Source organism: Juglans regia, chromosome 1 (assembly GCF_001411555.2).
Source record: "Juglans regia cultivar Chandler chromosome 1, Walnut 2.0, whole genome shotgun sequence".
Classification (NCBI taxonomy): domain Eukaryota; kingdom Viridiplantae; phylum Streptophyta; class Magnoliopsida; order Fagales; family Juglandaceae; genus Juglans; species Juglans regia.
In genome coordinates, this window is record NC_049901.1 from 6,621,665 (window position 1) to 6,635,800 (window position 14,136).

Genomic DNA, 14,136 nt, shown 5'->3' on the forward strand with positions numbered 1-14,136 from the left:
AGTTCCCCATAGACATATTTGATTTGAAGCTTCTAGTTTTTTGTTATGTGAATTATGTGGAAAAGCTTCTCTTGTTTCTTGCTGCAAATTTAAAGCATGATAACTGAGTAGAAGTTTTCTTTCCCAGGTCTAGTTTTGCAAGCTATATTCTTGGCCTTGATGAGGATGGTGCAAAAAATAGGAAACGCGTGGAAGACATGTTTTTTTCTGTATTTTCAGCTTTGCTTGATGCGCTTTTATTGCGTGCACAGGTTTACCCTTGTCTATTTCCCTTGTATTGTAATTGTATGTTAATGATTTTGTGTTGTATGATTAATGTGCCTTCTATTTTGGTAGGTGACCAAATAGATGTTGCTTTCTGTTGGTTTATGCATCTTGAAACTATGATGTGAAGTATGCCTGGTTGATTTTAGGCGTCTTCATTACATCTTCTAATTTTTTTTTTGTAAGTATGAAGATATTTTATTGATATTGAAATAGGCATAACCTAATTACATAGGAAGTATACAAGAGATTACACTTAGTTAGGAACTAGAAACGGATACAAGGAAATCATGAAAGTTGAGACCATTAGACTCTATAACCATGGCCCACATAATTAAAATCTCCGAGATGTACATGTGCGGTTCCTTTTAGTGGTTGAAGTTTAGTGTTGTAGCATTCAAGTGAAAATTTTTGGAAGAAACTGATTTTTTTGAATAAATTTATGATATTTTAAATAAAAATTTGTCAACCGTGACATAGGCTGAGTAGTCTTCGATGGAGCCGCAGAGGGTGAAGGCAACGGTGGGAGAGGTGACGACAGAGGCCTCTTCAACAGTATTTGACGGCTAATCTAAGCCAGATAACGTCGATGATTACTGGATCTCTAGATAATGCCGACGAGTCACAAGGAGGAGGTTGCCACCGCTCCTCCAATGTTATCCTCTCTAGTGCAGGCTACGCAGCAAATGGATGATACCCAAGACCTATTTTTGGAGGAAACAAGGGACGTGGGTGCAGATGAAGGGTCTCTCCTAGGAGCCTTATATCGTTACTGGGTCCTTCAGAATGGGAGTATGAGTGTTTTTCTAAGGGTGAGCTGAGGATGCCGTTGGTTTCGCAGTGGGCTAACAAGGAGGGGAACCCATACCTCTTAACTGTATGCTTCTAGATCAATCTAATGTTTCGGATTGGGTTCTGCAAAAGGTAAAGGAAATTCAATATTGTGTCGGGATTGAGTGTGAAGGTTTTGAGGAGCAATTTATGGCATTGCTTACAGCCATTGAATCTGGTCATGTTGATCTTAAAAAATCAGTTTCTAAAAAACAGAGGGAGCTAAAGAGGCTAACGTGGTCTCTTAATTATGAAGGCAGTGCAAGTCGAGAGAGATCTATAGGGAAGGGAATAACACCTGTTTTATGAAGCCTAAAATTGTTTCTTGGAATGTCTGAGAGCTTAACAAGGCAAATAAACGTATTCGTATAAAAAATTTGCTTTGTGAATGGAGGGCGGACATCGTATGCTTATAGGAAACCAAATTGAAATATGTTACAAGGAAAATTGTTCGAAGTATATGGAGCTGTACATATGTGGATTGGGCTTATCTTGCAGCTGATGGGGCTTCAGGAGGTGTATTAGTGATGTGGGATAGAATAATGGTGGAGAGAATGGAGGACTTTATAGGGGAGTACACAGTGGCATTCTCTTTAAGAAGTGTGGAAGATAACTTTATGTGGGCCTTTCCTGGTATTTACGGGCCAAACTTGAACAACAATAGAAAGTATGTTGTGGGAAGAATTAGCTGGAGTACATAGTTGGTGGGAACTACCATGGTGTATAGGTGGTGACTTTAATGATGTAAGATTTCTAAGTGAACGCTTGATAGTAGAATGCGACCAACAATGACATAATTTTTAGAATTTATTTTCGACTTGAATCTGGTGGGCATCCCTCTCATGGGAGGGGCTTTCACATGGTCAAATAATCATACGTGGTCTAGATTGGATAAATTTCTAGTATCCTCGGATTGGGAAGCTCAGTATCTGGAATTATGTCGATTGTCAAAGGAGGCTGTCTCATGTTTGTTCTCGGATCATTTTCCTATTTTGCTTGATTATGGTGGTATCCAAGGAGGGCGTTGATATTTTAAATTCGAAAATATGTGGCTGAAGACTGAAGGTTTTGTGGACAGGGTTCGACAATGGTGGTCCTCATATCAGTTTGATGGAACCCCTAGTTTCATTCCTGTAGGTATGCTGAAAGCTTTAAAAAATGACTTGAACATTTGGAACACACAGTCTTTTGGCAATATAGGGGAACGAAAGAAGTCTATATTGGAAGAGCTTTAGGAGCTAGAGAGGACACAGGAGGGCCGGGCTCTTTCCTTGGAAGAAATATCTCGAAAGTCAAAGGTGGTTATTGAATTAGAGAGGGTTATTTTGCTGGAAGAGATTTCGTGGCCCCAAAAATCGAGAGCTTTGTGGTTGAAAGAAGGGGATCAAAGTACAATATTCTTTCATAGAGTGGCCAATTCTCACAAGAAAACCAACATTATAGAGATGCTGAATATAGAGGGTGCATCATGTACCGAGGCCCCTGTAATTAGAGATCATGTTGTTGGTTTATTTGAACACTTGCTTACATAACAAATGGGGTGATGGCCAAAACTCGATGGTTTAGTTTTTGATTCTGTTGACCCACAAGATGTCTCAAGGTTGGAGAGGCCCTTTGAGGAGATGGAGGTTCATGATGTGGTGAGGAAAATGGCCAAAGACAGCACCTGGGCTAGATGGATTTTCTATGGGATTCTTCCAAACTTGTTAGGAAGTGGTGAAAGGGGATTTAATGAAGGTGTTTCAGGAGCTGTTCATGGCTGGAAAATTTGAAAAGAGCCTTAACTCCACATTTATAGCACTAATTCCTATGAAGATTGGAGCATTGGAGTTCAAAGATTTTCGGCTCATTAGTCTTGTGAGTGGGGTGTATAAGATCATCTCTAAGGTACTTGCAAACCGATTAGGGGAGGTGTTGTGGAAGACTATAACAAAACCTCAAAACGCATTTGTACGAGGAAGGCAAATTCTAGATTCAGTCCTCTTTGTCAATGAGTGTTTAGATAGCAGACAAAAATTTGGTAACCTTGGGAACCTATGTAAGTTAGATATGGAGAAGGCATATTATCATGTTAATTGAGATTTTCTACTCTACTTGCTTGGGAGGTGTGGTTTTGGGGAGAGATGGTGCTTGTGGATTAGATGGTGCATATCAACAACAAGATTCTCTGTGCTAGTATATGGTAGTCCAATTAGTTTCTTTAGCAGTTCTCATGGTCTAAGACAAGGGGATCCACTGTTCTCACTCCTCTTTGTCATTGTTATGGAGGCACGGAGCAGAATGACTTCGGCGTTGGTTTGCAGTGGTTTAATGGTTGGATTCTCGATTGGTGGCCCCACTAGGGGTATTATTAACATTTCTCATTTGTTTTTGCAGATGATACTTTTATATTTTGTGAGGCAGAACAAAATCAATTGCGGGCACTGAGGGCGCTCCTACTCTGCTTTGAAGCGGCATTGGGTTTGAAAGTGAACATTGAAAAATCAAAATTGGTGCCAGTTGGTAATGTTTGTAATATCCGACAACTGGCTAACACTCTAGGATGCAAGGTGTCTACCCTACCTATGAATTACATGTGTTTACCTTTGGGGGCAGCCCCAAGGACTGTAACAATATGGGATATAGTGATCGAGAAAATCAAACATAGATTGGTTGGTTGGAAGAGATTGTATTTGTCGAAAGGGCGCAGGATCACTTTAAGCAAGAATACACTCTCTAATCTACCAACACAATTTTTATCTCTATTCCTAATTCCAGCAAGTGTAGCGCTTCGGATTGAGAAACTATACAGGGACTTCCTTTGAAGTGGCATGGGGGAGGACTTTAAATTCCATCTAGTCAAATGGCCTAAGGTATGTTCTCCACTTCCCTTGGGAGGGTTGGTTATTAGAAATCTAAAGATTTTCAATAGGGCATTACTTGAGAAATGGTTGTAGTGATATAACACGGAACCGGAAGCTCTATGAAAGTTGGTGATTTGATTGTAAATATGGAAGTGTGTGTTGGTTTGGGGGGGGGGGGGGTTGGTGTAGTAGAGAGGTAAATGGGCCTCATAGAGTGTGGATTTGGAAGCATATTAGTCGGGGATGGGAGGTGTTCTAACGTCATACTAGACTTGTGTTGGGAGATGGTTCTAGAATAAAATTCTGGAGCGATATATGGTGTGGAAATAATTCACTAAAAGATTTATTCTCCTCGGTATTCAGGATTGCATGTGAGAAAGAAGCTTCAGTGGCTGATTTTATGGTGATAGCTGAGGATCAAATACAGTGGAACATCATCTTTAGTAGGGCGGTCTAAGACTAGGAAATTGGTAGTATTGAGGAGTTTTTTCAACTTCTGTATTCTGTGAGACCGAGCATCCTAGGAAATGATAAGATGTGGTGGGTACCTGTAGGTAGGGATGTCAAATTGTGTTAATGAGTCGTGTTTGTGTTGTGTCAAGACATGTATATTATACTATATGGGTCAACCATAACCCGATCCGTTAAGCTTATCGTGTCAAAATCTCAAACCTCAACACCACCCATTAACATAACGGGTCGTGTCGTGTTAACTCATTTGGACCCGTTTATGTAAATGGGTTAAACATATTCGAAATTAACCCATATGACCTAGTTAAGTTTAACATAATTTTATATAAATGTTAAAATTACAATATCTATAAAAAATATAAAATTAACGACAAGTCTAAAATTACAATTCAAACAATAAAAATATCGAAATTAAAATCTCAACAATTTTATTTTTAGATATAAGGGTATAATTGTAACTTTAACTTTCTTAATGGGTCATAACGGATTGACCCGTTATCAACCTGTTAAGCAATCGTGTCTTAACGGGTCACCCCGTTTTGATCTGAACCCGTTAAGGCTGAGTCGTGTTACATATTACCACCCTTACCTGCAGGTCAAGGCACATTCTCGGTTTGATCGTTCTATAAGTCTCTCACACGTGCATAACACTTAGCTTCCATGGAAGAGGATTTGGCGTAATAAGGCGCCTCCCAAAGTGACTTTCTTTGCATGAACAACTTTATTGGGAAAGATCTCGACGACAGAGAATTTGCAAAGACGTGGGGTGATCATAATAGACTGGTGTTGCATGTGCAAAAAGAGCAGTGAAACAATGGATCATCTTCTACTACATTGTGATGTTGCTAGAACATTATGGGTTGAGGTGTTTAGCAGATTAGAGTTAGTGTGGGTTATGCCCGCCACAGTGGAGGCGCTCTTGGCTTGTTGGACAAATCTAGGAGGTATTCCACAAATCAAAGCCGTGTGGAAGATGGTTTCTATTTGTATTCTATGGTGCTTATGGCAGGAGCAAAATGACAGGAGCAAAATAATGACAGGACGTTCGAAGACAAGGAGAGATCATTTGAGGATCTTAGATATTTTTTTGTTAGAATGTTATTCCCATGGACCATAGCTATAGATTTTAATGGTTTAGACCTTAATAATTTTCTTGTTTCCTTTTCTTCATCTTAGATAGGTGTTTCCTCTTGTATATAATCTTGTGTACTTGGGCTATGCCTATTCTATTTATTAATATAATCGTTTACTTATAAAAAACAATTGTTAATTATTGTATTTTAGTTTAAGAACTTGAAGTTCATTTGGCTTTTATCTACCTCTTGCACTATAAATTATCATTAATTACAATTTTATCTTAATGGTACTGATGATAATTAGCCCGTGATGCTCAAAACTTAAGTCCTTTCGGCTCTTTGATTTTTCAGTGAACTATTGCAATCTTTTCGATAGTTTGATTTAATGTGTTTAATGTGCTAGAAGTTTAACTAGTTGTCAAAGAGATGATTTATCTATTTCACATGTTCACAGTGCGTCTGTTTGTTGAACTTTATGGTCTGTGCGTACGCTCTAATTTTTCTCTCTCTTTGCCATGTCAGTTTGGTCAGTAATAAGCACAGATATATGATATGAATAACATCTTCTCTTTAACAGGTGGATGAATCTACATTTGATGATGACAGAGGAAACCCTGATCTGCCTGATAGCCTTGTTCATTTTAGGATGAATCTTGTTGAACTTTTGGTTGATATTTGTCAGCTTTTAAGATCAGCTACCTTTATACAAAAGGTACTTTTTTTTTTCCTTTTTACTTATGGAAAGGTATTTGTTTAAGAGAATGTCTTCTTTTTACTTACACAAGGTACATTGGCTAGTTTGGACACCGAGGTATTCTCAGATATTTCTTTCCCACACAACACTTTTCAATTTCAAATTTTCAACTTTTTTATCTAATCATTCTCTAATCATTATCCAAACACAAAAGTTTCCAAAACTTCCAAACAAAACACAAAAAATAAAACAAAAATTATATAAAAAAATTATATTCAAACAATTTTTTAACTTTATAATATTTTATTCAATTTTTTCTCCCTCCTTTCCTAAAACCCAATAAAACATCTTAAACTCAAACCATTGCACTTCACAGATATTCTGAGATATTCTATGTGTCCAAACGAGCCTACTAGTGTTTACTTCCGGTTTCAAGTTCCTTTTTGACAAATTTGTGATGTTTGTAATTTTTACTTTAAATGTCATTGTAGCTTTTCATTGGTGGTTGGGCCTCAACAAATGTACCAATACCTTGGACGGAGGTGGAGAGCAAATTATTTGCTCTTAACGTGGTGAGGAACAACTTGGTTGATTTTTCTTTTGGGTGCTGTTATTAGTTTTAGTTACATGATGTTCTAGGTTATTGTTTACTTTAAGGACCCTTTTTCTTAATTCTTTGTGCTTATATATTTATATGTTAGATATATTGATATGTTGTTACTGATAAAAAAAATTATCTGATATGTTGTTGCCATCTATAACAGGTTTGCTCCATTTTGTGTTTAAAAAGTTGAAATGAGATATGTTTTGCCTCCATCAATGATATTGAACTTGTGTTTCTTCTTCCATGTGAAAAACGTGAAAGGGCACAAATTATTGTAGTCTTCAAAATGTTTCTTTTGTGCAATTTATTCAGGTTCCCAGAAATGGCAGCAATGATTCTTTAAGTTACTGAATGTCAGTATCGATAGTGTTTGGAATTGTGCTAGAATGAATGCTGTTCATAACCAAGTGCACATGTTGTATACAAGGGACTCTGACCTTCTAATGAAATATAAATTACTGCCCTCTCCTTCTCTGAAAGGAGTGTTTCTGGGTTTGTTAGTGCTTGAAATAGTTGTATTTACCTCTCCAATGAAGAAGAGCTTCATGAACTGTTAACTATGCATGCAACACCATTCCATTGTGTTGATTTTCCTCCTGAGAGGACTGTCTGTCAATATGAAGACAAGTTGCTATATGTGGTACCTTAGTTCACCAACCACTCTTTCATTGTAAAATTTTCTTAGTAGACTTCTGCAAGCTCTTAAAGAGGAAAGTTTTAAAGGAAAATGCTCAGGTATTTATAAAGGGGCAAATGGTCGTCAAATCTAAAGGCTTCTCTTGTTATTAAGGCTGAGAACTGAATTCTTTCATTTGGCCGATTATGTTGGGCATCTTGGCAAAAGAAGAAGACATGAGGATACTATGGATGCTTCTGGGGAGGAAGACGAGTTTGGTGCCTTCCCTGCCACTTTAGTAGCTGGCATACTGTCCATCTCCTGAGTGTCATAATGTCGTTTTCTTCAGTGCACTTTTTAAGCCTTGTCTGTCTTTTGTTTTGTTTTTTTTTTTTGTGCACTTTCTGCTATAATATGAGCGTCCCTCTGAATTCTTATGCTTTGCCATCTAATAACTACGGTTATTCCTCGCAAAGTCACCCTTGCTATTTTGCAATTAGGTAACTTGACCTAAAATTCATTTTATACATAACATTCAGCAAAGTACATAGTTTTGTAGACACATATGCATGTGCACACAGATCTCTCTCTCTTTCTCTCTCATATATATGTGTATGTCGGTATATATAACTATGGCCTTCTACTTGTCTCCTGCTTTTCTGGATTATTGTATTGGACCCCATTCAATGTCAGCACTTGATGTTTGTATTTATTTCCTACAAATCATTGGTTGTCTGCCATGAGGTTAGAGTTAATAGATCATTTACAGAGAGAACTTCTCTTGCATTCTTTCCGGCTTTATCCTTGTGTGGAATGTTTTTCAGGGGTTGTAGTATCTTCTGCAACTATCAATCTCTCTGACTTCTTGTTGTATTTGGAGGGAGAGGAACGAAAAAAGCTTCGAAAATCGAGAACTGTCAATGGATGAGCTTGGAAATTTCTTTTTTCAACACTTTACTCCATTGATCAGTTGTAATTGATTTTAATGGCATGAACTTTCAGGAATTTCTTGTATCACTAAACAACATGCATAGGCAATGCTCTTGTATATGTTCCGCGTACTTGAACTCTTGTCTATTCTTATGATCAATAGAATTTCGTTTACTGATAAAAAAAGGGGGTCAACCCTGGGCTTCCAATTTTCCTGAATGTGAGAGTTTTCAGCTATTCAGACCAATCCATTTCCGCTCCACTGAATTTGAAGCATGCCAATTCACATATATGGCCATTATTATTTATTTACTTTTTACGGTAGTAATGTATAATTTTTACATTTCAGGTTGCTGAAGTAGTCCTTCAGGAGGGCCAAACTTTTGATTTCTCTGTGATTATGCAGTTGATAACAATTTTGTCTGTGAGGCCTTCTGATGAGCTTAAGGGCTTCATGTGCATTGTATGTTACTCATTCTCTCCCTTTTCTTTTCTACAGTGCAGATTAGTTGCTAAAAGCAGTTTATTTTACTGGGAAAAACTGTTGGCCTTGAATCTGGAGAATGCATTTTTTGATCCGGTTCTATCTATTTATCTAATATGCTTATTTCTGCTCTAGGTATACAGATCTCTTGCTGATGTTGTTGGTTCCTATTCCAAGTGGATGACTGCCTTTCAAACAAATGCTAGGCCCTTACTGTAACTACTCTCTTCTTCAAGCAGTGCCTATCCATTTACTTTGAGTATACATCTTAAGCATGATCTGCCAGGATGTCTTAGGGCTGAATGCTGAATAATGATTCCTGTAGCCAAGCCTAAATAGTTGGAATGTGGGCCTAGTGGGTTATCAACCAATTGATCGTATCAATGAATTTGTTCTTGATGATGTTTTCAGCTTCTTCATTTTCTTTTGCTTGGAACATATATGCAAAATTTCTTATATTCATCGTATAGGATCACCATAGAGCAGGCATTGACCTTTTCCTTTTTGGTACTCTTTTCTATTTTCAGATTATTTCTTGCTTCAGGGATCTCAGAACCTCTGTCCTCAAATGCTTGCGCCTCTGCCCTGCGTAAAGTATGTGAAGATGCTTCTGCAGTAATTTTTGAACCAGCAAACTTGGAAATTTTGATGTGGATAGGAGAGGTAAATTACTTTCCATAACTATTATGAGTGTTGAATCAATGCTTCACTCAATTGTTTGATCTACAAGGGATTTCAGCATGGTCAATTGTTCATGTATGTTAATTGTGTTGACGTAAGGTTCCTACTCAACTTGTTTTACAGATTTCACTCTTTGGGAAGTTTTTTGTGTTGCAGCCTTTTGATTTATATATTATGGATATTTCAAGCTAGTGTTTGATCCAAGTCAATGCAACCTTGTTTGTTATAGTTATCAATGCGTTAACTGAACTTGCTGGATAATGTCTTTTTGATCGGTAACTGAACTTGCTGGATAATGTGGTCCTTCTCAATTGATGATAAATATCGTTTCCCATTTTTTTAATGCCAAAATCCACATTACTTTCAGAATACTTGCCTTACGATTTAAAGCTTGCTAATTCATATATATTTATTCTCATGGTCTTCTCTTCAAATATTTCTTGGGAATACATATTTTGTGGTTCCTTGCCTTACAGATTGTGTTTGGTTTCCTAGAGTTTGATGAGGCATTTACCTTTGGAATATGAGGAAGAAGTTGTCAGTGCAATAAGTCTCATACTTAGTTCTGTACCCAACAAAGAACTAAAGAGCAATTTGTTGGCTAGATTGCTTTCTTCAAGCTATGAAGCTATTGGAAAACTTGTAAGCCTTAACTTTATGTTATTTTTTTTGATCTCGTGTATATAGATATATATTTTTTCTCTATTCACTTCTTACTTATAATATATATATATATTTTGATCAGTAAAGAACTTTATTAATGAGAAAAGTAGGCATAGCCTAAGTACATGGGACATATACCAGAGCAACACCTATGCATGATTGTCTAAAGATACAAGGAAATCATACATGTTCATGCCATTAAAATCTATTACAATTGACCAATAGAATAAGGTATTAATAAAAAATGTTCTAAGCTGCTGATTACCTATAAAAAAAAAAAGATGTTCTAAGCTCATCCATTGTCCGTTCATGAGCCTCAAAAATCCGTCCATTCCTCTCCATCCATATGCACCACCGTAAACATATTGGGACCATCTTCCACATAGCTGCTATTTGAGAGTTACCTTGGATGCCTCTCCAACTTGCCAGTGTATATATTCTCCCTAGCAAATTATGATGTCTGCTTGTTGTTATGGGGTTGTGCATTTTATTTTATTTTTTTTATTATTATTATCGGTAAACAAGATTTTATTGATAAAAAAGAATAGGTAAAGGTGAATTTGGGTAAGTCGGAGATGGTTCCGGTGGGGGAGGGTGCATAATATAAATTGTTTGGTGAGCTTTTTTTGGGCTGTAAAGTTGCTTCTCTACCAATGATTCAATATATTATTTAGGCCTTCCGATGGGGGGTGTCTTTCAAGTCTAAGGCTATTTGGGATGGGGTGGAATAAAGTTTGTGCTCCTATTTGAAATGGAGGTATGGGGTTTGCAATTTGAGAGTTTTCAATAAGGCTTTGTTGGGGAAATGGTTACGGAGATATCAATCGGAAGGGGAGAGAGGGATAGGATCTTGTGGAAGCCCAAGGGAAGTAAAAAGTTTACTTTTCGTTCCTATTATAAGGTGTTGACTGTTCAGCATAGTCCTCCTTTTCCTTGGAAGCATATTTGGAGGTCTCACGTGCCTTCCAAAGTCACTTTTTTTTTATATGGACAGCCTCGCTTTGGAACATTTTGATGATGGATAATTTGAGGAAGCATGGCCTTATTTTTATGGAGTGGTCTTTCATGTGCAAGAAGCATGGGGAATCTATGGATCATTTACTTTTGCATTGTGAGGTGGGGCAAAGTCGTTTTGGGATGAAGTTTTTAGTAGAATTGGGTTGGCTTGGGTGATGCCTTTGAGAGTGGTGGATCTTATTACGTGTTGGAACGGGCTTTGTGGTTGCTCTTAAGTGGCTGCTATGTGGGAAGATGGTTCCTTTGTGTCTTATTGGTGCATTTGGTTGGAAAGGAACTAATGGTGTTTTAATGATAAGTAGCACACCTTGGAAGAAATTCGGAATTTTTTTGTGGACACTTTATTGCAAAGGATTTTTGCTTTAGTGATTAATGGAGTTTCAGCTCATGATTTTTTGTTGTTGTTTTCTGCTTCTTAGAATGTATTTAGGTGTTTTCTTTTATATATATTCTGTGTACATGGGCTTCGCCTATTTCATTCGATTTAATAAAATTGTCTTATATATATATATATATATATATATATATATATATATATAAAGAATAGGCAAAAGCTCAAGTAGACAGGACATATACAAGAGCAATGCCTAAGTGTCCGTTATGGGGTTGTGCTATGAGTTAATGATATATAAATATTAATCAAATCAATTTTGCAGTGCACTTAAAGATCTGAGAGTACCTTGGGTTGTAAGGTTTCTTTATTGCCTATGCTTGGTCTTCCCTTGGGAGCTCCTCATAATTCCAAGGTAATATGGGATGGTGTTGTCAAAAAATTTGAGAATAGATTGGCTGGTTGGAAAATGATGTATATATCTAAAGAAGGAAGAATCTCTCTTTTTAAGAGTACGCTATCTAACCTCCCTACGTACTATCTTTCATTATTCTCAATTCCAGCTGGTGTGGCTAATAAGATGGAAAGATTATTCTGTGCTTTCTTGTGGGGTGGATGAGAAAAAGTTTCATTTGATTAAATGGGACAAGATTTTTACCCCCTATCTTGTGGTGGCTTGGGGATTAGAAAGTTGAGCATTTTCAATAAGACCTTACTTGGGAAATGGTTGTGGCGGTACCATAAAGAAAGTGACGCAGGACTGTGGTTGAAGCTAAATTTGGCAGCATCAGGGGAGGCTGGATTTCTTATGAAGTGCGTGGATATTATGGTGTGGGTGTATGGAAATCTAATAGGAAGGGCTGGGAGGATTTTATTCGTAATTTCAGATTTGTGGCGGGGCATGGAACAAGGGTCAGATTCTGGGTTGATGTTTGGCATGGTAATGTTGCTCTCAAGGAGGCCTTTCCTTATCTTTTCAGAATTGCACTGCATAAGGAAGACTCTGTTGCTGATTACATGGACTCTTCGAATGGCCTGCTGCAGTGGAATGTATCATTTATCAGATCAGTTCAAGATTGGGAAGTGGGAGACATTTTCTGACTTCTACAGCACCTTGTGTGCATTGAATTTGGAGTGCGGCATGGAGGGCAAACTGCTGTGGATATACCCCGGGAACAAGAATTTCTCGGTTAGATCTTTGTACAATGCTTTGTCTACCCATCCTTCTACTGCTTTCCCTTGGAAGTGCATTTGGAAGTGTAGAGTGCCCCTAAAAGTTGCTTTTCTTTGGTTGGTTGGCCTCTCATGGGAAACTTCTGACCATAGACAAGCTAAGGAAGCGTGGCTTTTTCACAATGGATTGGTGCTTCATGTGCAAAAGGAATGGCGAATCGACAGACCATCTACTTCTTCATTGTGATGTGGCAAAGGCTCTATGGGATGAAATCTTTGTAAGGCTGGACATTGCTTGGGTGATGCCAAAGAGGGTGGTGGATCTTTTGGCTTGTTGGTACGGCATATGGGGAAATCACCAAGTAGCAAAGGTTTGGAAGATGGTACCCCAATGTCTTATGTGGTCTATATGGAATGAGAGGAATGGAAGATGTTTTGAAAATAGAGAATGCTCATTGGGGGCGATTAGAGACTTATTTTTCCAATCTTTGTTAATTTGGGCTAAAGCTGTTGTATTATTGGGGGTTAATTTTAATGACGTGTATGCTTCTTTCTTTGTTCGTAGACTGTAATTAGGTATTTCTCTCTTGCATACCACATATGTACTTGGGTTATGCCTATATATGAGGATCAATAAATTTTCTTACTTATAAAAAAAAGATCTGAGAGTTTAATGTTCTTTCAGGTTGATGATGATAACAAACATTCTTTGAGACAGAACCCAGCTACTTATACACAAATTTTGAACTCTGCGGCAAGGGGGCTCTACAGGTACATTTATTGAGTACTGAGTTGGATATCTTGTGGAAACTAGCAATTTAATAACTATCCTAGCTTGTTTTTTCTTGGTAGTTGAGATGTCAGGTGTTGAGTAAAATTCTGAGCCTTGTTGGAATAATATATTTTTCCCTTCAACTTAGGTTTTCAGGATATGTGGTAACTTAGTTGTATCAGGCCAGCTCATCCCAAGTCTGAAGCTTGTTTCTATTGTATGCTTCCCTTTTAAATTATAAGCTTATTACGTGGTTAAGTTTAGAATGGTAAAGGACTAAATTCATCCCCACCTTTGGTTTATGAGACAAGTGGTGACATATTGTGGTATTAAAGCAGGTGGTTTGAGTTCGAATCGTGTCTCCACTATACCTCCTTTATAAGATGAAATTGCATGTGTTTGAGCAGTCATGGGGAATTTTGAAATAATGTAATTTGTTTAATTAACTCTTGCCATCCATATAGGCTAGGCTTTGTGATGTTTAATTTATCATTACCGATTTGTGCTCATTACTCCACATTATAGAATTGCTGGACTAGAAAATTGTATATTTTTTTTACCATAAAAAGAGTCTGTTATGTCAAATTAAAAGGTGGACTATCTTATGCAACAGTTTTACTAAAAGCTATATTTTGATTAAAGGGTTGATTCTTTTCCCCCCATCCAGTGCATTTGTTCATGACTAA

At 37.4% G+C, this 14,136-nt stretch overlaps 1 protein-coding gene across 2 annotated transcripts in view; it reads left to right on the forward strand.

The window, feature by feature from the left end:
* The window catches only part of LOC108988134 (transportin MOS14), a 44,652-nt gene that overhangs the window by 19,753 nt on the left and 10,763 nt on the right, over positions 1 to 14,136 (forward strand). For both annotated transcript variants that reach the window (XM_018961267.2, XM_018961268.2), the window contains exons 10-17: positions 128 to 251; positions 6,063 to 6,197; positions 6,671 to 6,751; positions 8,679 to 8,792; positions 8,949 to 9,028; positions 9,341 to 9,476; positions 9,990 to 10,136; positions 13,364 to 13,449. In XM_018961267.2, the coding sequence (XP_018816812.1) occupies positions 128 to 251; positions 6,063 to 6,197; positions 6,671 to 6,751; positions 8,679 to 8,792; positions 8,949 to 9,028; positions 9,341 to 9,476; positions 9,990 to 10,136; positions 13,364 to 13,449 (903 nt within the window). The remainder of the gene's footprint in view (positions 1 to 127; positions 252 to 6,062; positions 6,198 to 6,670; positions 6,752 to 8,678; positions 8,793 to 8,948; positions 9,029 to 9,340; positions 9,477 to 9,989; positions 10,137 to 13,363; positions 13,450 to 14,136) is intronic.